Here is a 7,869-nt window from a genome sequence, read left to right on the forward strand (position 1 = left end):
TTTATTCTTTAAAGGCTAATACCGGTGCTTTTGAAAAACTTTTTAGTTTAGAGTGTCAATTGTGCAGATCCTCTCTCTGCTTTTACTTGCGCAAATAAAATACAAGGATTCTGTACTTTAAGGTTCACCATTCGTTGCTGTTAGTAACCAGCTGTGCTACCTGTATATAGTAACAGAATGTTTTGTACCTTAAATAATACAATTAGGCACTGAATGGTGTGGTACGATACCTCCTGATGCTCACCTGACCTGAAATACAGTGCCCTTCAAAACATATTTTCTTGCACGTAACATCTATTTCTATATAAATAACTAATCGTTAAAGTTTTGTCACAGGACAGCAGGCCATTTCATGCAAGGTGACAAAGTGGAGTTCAGATTATTTGGTCCATTTTAAGAGAGAAACAAAAAAACTGGAATGCTCTGAAACGGGAGTGTAAATGCAGATAGAAATCAACAAACCTTTCCTCTCACTGATTGATTGGTATTTTCCTTTAACTAATGCAAAAAGTACTAAAGCCTGAATTGACAGTGCATCTCAAACAGCAAATCCTGGAGAAAAAAAAAAGGAAGTGAACACTGGACTAGTCAAACTCTTATGTTGCTTTAACAAGACGTTTTTCTACCTTGTCCTACTCTGACGCTATAACCATGATGCCTTCGTGCACTGAGTTGCCCAGCTCCTTCAGATTGGAGTCGAGCCTCTGCAGCTTGTTCTGTAGTCTCTCTCCTGCGCTGCTCGCCCCGACTTTCGCCAGTATTGCCGGAAGCTGTCGAATCTGCTTCGGCGTGGCGTTGCTGACCCAAGTGTTGATGAGCGCGTTAACCTCTGAAAGGCTGAGAGTCGACGTCCCCCTGCGTTTTTTGCCGTCCTCTGTGGGCAGGTTGTGTGCGATCCGGCGCAGATGCTTGATGTTCATTTTTTGGTGGCGGAAAAAAGCCGGGATAATTTCTTTGAGGTAGTTCGCTCCATCTGCAAAAAATGAAGATGATGATTAATTGGCAACTGAATGATGAAGAGAAACAAAAGGGCATTGGCCTGCAGACAAAACACAAACCTCAGCTCATTACGTCACTCCTGTTTTGTCTGAGTTTCAGACAAAACAGGAGTCTGGTGATTTCCAGTCAAATGACCATGGTTGAAAGTGAAAGCTTAACTATTACCTAACAACCCTATTTGGATGGTGGAGGATCACAACAGGTGGGTGGAATTTAAAATCTTCCACATCAGAACACAGTTTTGAAAACTGTCTCTGGGAATAAATCAAAAGTAAAATTCAAGTCTTTGTTTTCCAGCACTGGGAACTTCACAGTAACAGGCCAACAACGTGAGATGCTGCCTCCCCCTTCACCATTTCCCAGAGTGCAGTGCAGTGCAGTGCGATCCTACCGTTGGAGTTCATGCACACACTGTCGTGCCAGCTGGAGCCTCTCAGCAACAGCCCGGGGGCGGGGCAGCTCTTGTGCTCGGTGCAGTTCAGCTCAGTGGAGTCGTTGTCGGAGAAGGTGCCGTCGGGGCAAGCGTGGCAGACTGTGTCCTGAGTCGCTGTACCTGGAGGAGACAACAAAGACCTCTTCTTACAAAACTCAGGGAGCCTTTTTTTCATCCAACTAATGAAAAGCCCTTTGTAGACAGAATAAAATCCGCCGTGCTCTTAACTCTTTTTAGTTAGTCTCATTAAACCAAGCAATTCACTATAAATATAAATGTAGTGATGACTCTTTGCCTGTGTGGGGCAGCAGACTACAGACTAAAACTTCACACTAAACTCTCAGTGCATCTTTAATATCAACACATGCTGCTCATCTCACAAACACAATCGACAAAACCTCCAAAGTCATGGAAACGAGCCCTCAACACAGAGTAATACTGCATTTTATACCATTTCCCCTATGGGCTCTATGCACAGCTCCACTACTTCCTGAATTTAAGGCAGCTCCTTTATTTCCTGTCTTATATTATTGGACAAACTGATGAACCCAGGTGTGTCCGACCATTGTGACTACTCAGACACACCTGGATTAATCAGTTTGTCCAATAATGTAAGACAGGAAATAAAGGAGCTACCGTAAGTTCAGGAAGTAGTGGAGCTGTGGATAGACCCCATTCAGCTTCAGTATTGGATTTTCAACCCTGGCAGCTGTGGACTACAGATACCATTAATGGACACATAACAACCCTGTCTTCATGGTAACAGCTGTAGATATCAGTCCAGCTGTTTGGGATTGTACAGAGGTGAACACAATTTTAAGTTTGATGGCAACGACCAGTTCAGAGAAATCACAACATAGAGCTATCACAAGGCATTGTGGGTAGTGTAGTCTTTGCTTCTATGCTGACTCGACTTTCTCAGATGAAATGTAAATTCCACAGCCTATTATGAAGTGGACCAGGCGACCTGCTCCTCCTGACACTGTGCTGATCCCGATGAAAGGACGAGGTTAAAGGTTCTGACTCTGTTCTAGTGGTTCTGAGTCCCACCATGCACCACAAGCACCACAAGCACCAGCAGCAGAGGCAGCAGCAGAAGCAGCTTACCTCTGGTCAGCACTCCCTGTCCAGCTGGACACTGGCTGTGGCGGAGACACAGGTCGTACTGGGCCTTGTAGTAGTATCCTTGTTTACACTCGCACTGGCAGTTGCTGTCGGCGGCGCAGGCGGACTTCACAACCTTGTTCATGCCGCACACTTCGCAGCGGAGACACTGTCCAATGTGATTCCACAGCTCCGTGAACGAGCCCCGCGGGCACGGCGCGCAGTCGCTCTTTTGCGTCGCCGTGCAGCGGGAGCGCAGAAAAGTTCCGGGCGGGCAGCGGTCGCACTCGAGCTTTGCGCCGGTGTTTGGGTCCGTCTGGACGAAGGTCAGGACCGGCGAGGAGACGCTGCCGATCAAGGCGATGCGCAAGGACAGGAGGGAGAGCGTGAAGAGCATCTAGGGGTGGAGGGAGGAAGGAAGGAAGGAAAGAAGGAAGGAGGACACCCGACAGGGAAGGAGGGAAAACGGTGTTAACACAAGGAAACTTCACGACAAAACATGGGAAAACAGAATAACATTTACACACGCGAGGAGATTACAAGGAGCCGCTGTCACACCTGTCACAGGTTTGTCAAAATGCAACACTGACTGAAAATAAATGAAAAATATATAGGCTACACAATGAATAGAATAGAATAAAATAAATAAAATCAAATGAAATTAAAACAAAATAGAGAGTCACTTTTCCAGTTTGGCTCAGTTCTCGGTTAAATCTGACGGCTCCCCTGACAGATGAAGTCAGGCCATGGCACAAGTGTGCTGTCTGGACATGACTTCCTCTCTCTCCACCTACCATCATAATTATGTTGTGTCTGCCGGTGCAGCGGTGGGAGGATGGAGCTCTATCAGCGTCCCCATCCCTATTTATTCCTGCCCCCCCATCCCTATTTATTCCTGCCCCCCTCATTTGGAGTGAGATGAGTCATTATATTAAAGGTCAAACAAATCAGTCACTAGGCCTACCACTAGAGGGGAGAGAGAGAAGAGGATCTCCCCAACCTCTACCTCTCATTCCATTCATACATTTCTTTTCATTCATGCATGTCGTCTTTGTCTCTTCTCTGCGTTTCACTGTAAAAGCGACCTAAAAGGAAGGTTTTTTTTTTTTTTTTTTTCATTTTGAGAATGACACTTTTTTCTTTGACATTAAACTCTGAAGTGTATTTCTCCTAATTATCTGTATTTTTTTAAATAAAAAGAAATCAAAGCAAAAGACATTAGAAAACAAAAATCAAATAAGTTATAATACAAAATTGACACTTTTTATTTTTTTATTTTTGATGAAGAAAACAAAGGAAACTGTGGCTATTATGTCAGTTTTTGGTTCTGTCTTGTTTTGAAAGAGCTCTATAAAGGAATGGTGAGGGATGGTTGCCCCTGGTTACTTTTTAAAGCCCTTAAAGGGATAGTTCACCCTAGAATGATATTTCGCTCATTATCTACTCACCCTCATGTTGACTAAGGGCTGGAAGAAGTCTCAGAGTCCTCCGTCCCTTCTCTGAGTTACAGGGGGTCTTAGCGTAGCAGTGCATTTCAAGGCAACGGTTGTAAAGGGACACCAGAGCTCTTCGTAAAAAAACACACACAAAAAAACATCCAAATACCTCCATGATGCTCGTATGTAATGTCCGTCTTGTGCTGAAGCCCCAAATTGCGTAATTGTCCCGAAAAAAATTAAATAAGTCCACATTCCAAGCATGTTTGTAGCATTAGCTCTGTGTCTGTTGTCCGGTCTTCCGCTGCCAGCGCGCATGCGCAACCAGACTGAGACTCGAGTCGGTCTCAGTGCGAACCTTGCGCATGCGCGCTGGCAGCGGAAGACCGGACAACAGACACAGAGCTAATGCTACAAACATGCTTGGAATGTGGACTTATTTAATTTTTTTCGGGACAATTACGCAATTTGGGGCTTCAGCACAAGACGGACATTACATACGAGCATCATGGAGGTATTTGGATGTTTTTTTGTGTGTGTTTTTTTACGAAGAGCTCTGGTGTCCCTTTACAACCGTTGCCTTGAAATGCACTGCTACGCTAAGACCCCCTGTAACTCAGAGAAGGGACGGAGGACTCTGAAACTTCTTCCAGCCCTTAGTCAACATGAGGGTGAGTAGATAATGAGCGAAATATCATTCTAGGGTGAACTATCCCTTTAAACAAGCCCAGGAAGTCGCTGCTATGCTGGAGCCAGTCAATATGACAGCTATTTGTTGCCCAGCCAAGATGTGGGGACAGAAAAAACAGATGTTGACTTGGCCAAAGTTGGTGAAACATCACTGTTCAGCCTCAGAGACAGGTCTGTTTGTGCATGTTGTTGTGTTGACAGACACAAATGATAAACAATAGTTCCATTTGTGCTTTTCTCAAAACAGACATTTGTCCTCTTTCCAACAGATTGAGATAAAATGAAACAGACATTTCCACTGCTTTTTGCAGGGGACAATAAAGGTTTTCTGAAGAAAGCATCTTTGTTAACTTTTTTTTTTAAATGCACTATTAAAGCCGAAGTAAGTGGTCCGGTCGTTTTCGCTAATGCTGCGTTCCAGGCAGGCTTTTGAAATCGTAAATTACAGCTTCAAGTCACAACTTTGTACGACTTTGTAGCGTTCCAGGCAACCCACTCGTATTTTTCCGACCTGTTTTACCGGTGAAAGTCACTATAACGGCCACTCGTAACTTCCGACCGGTGAACTCGTACCAGATCGAACTGGTACCACTTCACGGTCGGAAAAATACGAGTTTCCTTGAACACACCATAACAGTCCTCGTCCCTACGTCACCACATTCACACGCATCCCTTGGCTGCACACACAGCCCTGCATGCCGTTCTCTCTCCTCATTGGATAAAAACTGTAGGATACGATAAATGTTTTCTCCTCGGCTGAGCAGAGCGGAGTGACTGAGAGACCCGTGTTTCAGACCAAACACTCTATGTAAGTGATTGCTGTCGGAAGATATAACTATTTAAGACTTCTATTAACACAAATATATCACTTACTTCTGCTTTAACTTTTTTTTAAAAATGCACTATTAAATAAAGCCTGGTATTTATTTGTTTGGTGAGGTTTTGACCTGCATGGTGCTGTATAAAAGACTTTCACATGTTTTGCTCCACTGCATGTTTTAGATTCAATATTTTCCAGGGAATATAATTATAAACATTTGTGTGATGCTAATGAGCTCATCAATGACAACTTCAAAGACGGTATCCCTGCAGCATGTGCCCTATTGGTCTGTTGGTCATTGTATGTAGGCCTACAGTCCGTTTCCACCATCTGCACCTCATCAGAGTGGAGACAGCCTGTACAGAAACTCAAAGCAGCTGTGACGCATCAACGACGCTCATGTCCTGTCCTCCTGCCACAGCATCAGTACCACTAGTAACCACAGGCCATGCTTTATGGTGAACTGACTGCTGACACCTTATGGAGAAAAGCCATCACTGCTTTCTTTGTAAAACACTTTGATGAGTGAAACGTGTAATCAGTTTTGGGATTGCAGTAAGACATGTAATTATAGTATTTATATAAATCACACTCTTCCATCATTTGAGTTCAAACGTTATTACCAGCTAATTTATTTGTAATTTCCCCACTTCCTCACCTGTCTTGCCCAAGCATGCTCACACCTGTTTCCTCTCATTAACTGCTGCAGTTACTTCAGCTCTCCTCAACTGCAACTAGATCAACCACAGTAGACTAGTTTACTCACATTGATTATCTTTTTCTTCTTGAAATTTCTACATGTATTAAAAAAAGGATATGTGAGATCGGCAAAGGAACCAATGAACTGGGTATTGGATGTTGGGTTGAATAGATAGATTTCACTGTTTGAGGGAGCTCTTAAAGACTATTTATCAAAACCCTTGATAAATGCAATTAATTAAAGCAGAAGTAAGCAGAATTTTTGTGTTAATATAAGTCTTAAATAGTTCTATCTTCCGACGGCAATCACTTACGTAGAGTGTTTGGTCTGAAACACGGGTCTGTCAGTCACTCTGCTCTGCTGTAAGCCGAGGAGAAAACTTTCCTTGTATCCTACAAGTTTTATCCAATGAGGAGAGAGAACGGCATGAAGGGCTGTGTGTGCAGCCAAGGGATGCGCATGAATGTGGTGACGTAGGGACGAGGACCAATAGATCCATGACGAGGGCGGGGGCTGCTAACTCCATCGGCTGACAAGAAGTTATGGTGCGTTCAAGGCAACCCGTAACTCGTGTTTTTCCGACCTGTGAAGTCGTACCAGTTCGATCTGGTACGAGTTCACGGGTCGGAAAAACACGAGTGGCCGTTATAGTGCACTTTCACAGGCAACAGGTCGGAAAAACACGAGTTACGGGTTGCCTGGAACGCTACAAAGTCGTAAGTCGTGACTTGAAGCTGTAACTTACGGTTTCAAAAGCCTGCCTGGAACGCAGCATTAGCCAAAACGACCGGATCGCTTACTTCTGCTTTAAATCAACTCCACAGCAGGAGGAGGCTGGTGGAGGGATCTACAGCAGGAAACTGCACCAGGATTAACATTTACTGTGTCTCAATGCACATACTTCCATACTTCCACTAATTGTACAGTATTTTGAGTATGTAGGTACGTCTCATTTCACAAGTATGTCAGAATGCCTACATTACATTGTTGCAGTTTTTTTTTTTTTTTTTTTTTTTACAAATGTGTAGTGGCAGAAATTAATAATAGAATAATTTTCATCAGTTGTTGACATGGAGGCTGGTGTTCTGGGACCTGATGAACATGCAGCAAAAAGGCACAAACAGGTGGAGTGGGGAGGGAAACAGGCTGATTACTGCAGCCTTATGAAATAATGCAAACAAAACGTTTTGCACGGAGGGAAGTCGGGCTTCTGCATGCAGGGTGATTTTGGCTGCCGCCTTGGTGATGTTGTGGGTTGATGTGAACCTAATGCTGAAATAAGCGTTGCGCGTTCCTATGCTCTGGAGGCGTGGCTTCGGAGAAAAGTCTGAGGAAAGGGGCTCAGACTGTTGACGTGGCCTGCTAGAACTGTTTTTACAGGATCTCCAACCCAACCGGCCCTTTGTGTCTCTGGAAGACGTGATGGATGGACTGGAGCGTCACTAGTGACAGCACAATGCAAAATGATTGCAAAGGTGTGACTGTGGCTTTGTCCCTCTGTCTTCAATTACAGGCCCAACCCAAGTAATGACCGCAGGTAACAAGTCTGTGTTGAGCATGAGGACATCAGAGGATGCCGCGTCCCACAGGATCTTTGAGGATTGTGTTTCTTCCAAACATTGTGCAGTCTGATCTTCTTTACATGCCAGAAGGTCTGTGTGTCATTAAGGATAAAGAAGAAGTTGGC

At 44.2% G+C, this 7,869-nt stretch overlaps 1 protein-coding gene across 1 annotated transcript; it reads right to left on the bottom strand.

Moving 5' to 3' along the window:
• Positions 1 to 494: 494 nt before the first annotated feature.
• Positions 495 to 3,404, bottom strand: LOC146978214 (tumor necrosis factor receptor superfamily member 6B-like). The gene is made up of 4 exons (XM_085790898.1): positions 3,331 to 3,404; positions 2,540 to 2,933; positions 1,391 to 1,552; positions 495 to 973 (listed from the first exon to the last, which is right to left on the bottom strand). The coding sequence occupies exons 1-4, from the start codon at positions 3,334 to 3,336 to the stop codon at positions 633 to 635; spliced, it is 903 nt and encodes a 300-aa protein (XP_085647024.1). The 5' UTR covers positions 3,337 to 3,404; the 3' UTR covers positions 495 to 632.
• Between the last annotated feature and the right edge of the window lie 4,465 nt (positions 3,405 to 7,869).

Source organism: Trachurus japonicus, chromosome 11 (genome assembly GCF_045865225.1).
Source record: "Trachurus japonicus isolate A0001 chromosome 11, Traja_1.0".
Classification (NCBI taxonomy): domain Eukaryota; kingdom Metazoa; phylum Chordata; class Actinopteri; order Carangiformes; family Carangidae; genus Trachurus; species Trachurus japonicus.

Bases quoted from the DNA above. Each gene is read 5' to 3' on its own strand.
- LOC146978214 (XM_085790898.1), bottom strand. The intron at 1,553-2,539 runs GTAAGCTGCTTC...TGTCTCCTCCAG, and splicing joins ACAGGGAGTGCTGACCAGAG to GTACAGCGACTCAGGACACA. The intron at 974-1,390 runs GTAGGATCGCAC...CATTTTTTGCAG, and splicing joins TGTGTGCATGAACTCCAACG to ATGGAGCGAACTACCTCAAA.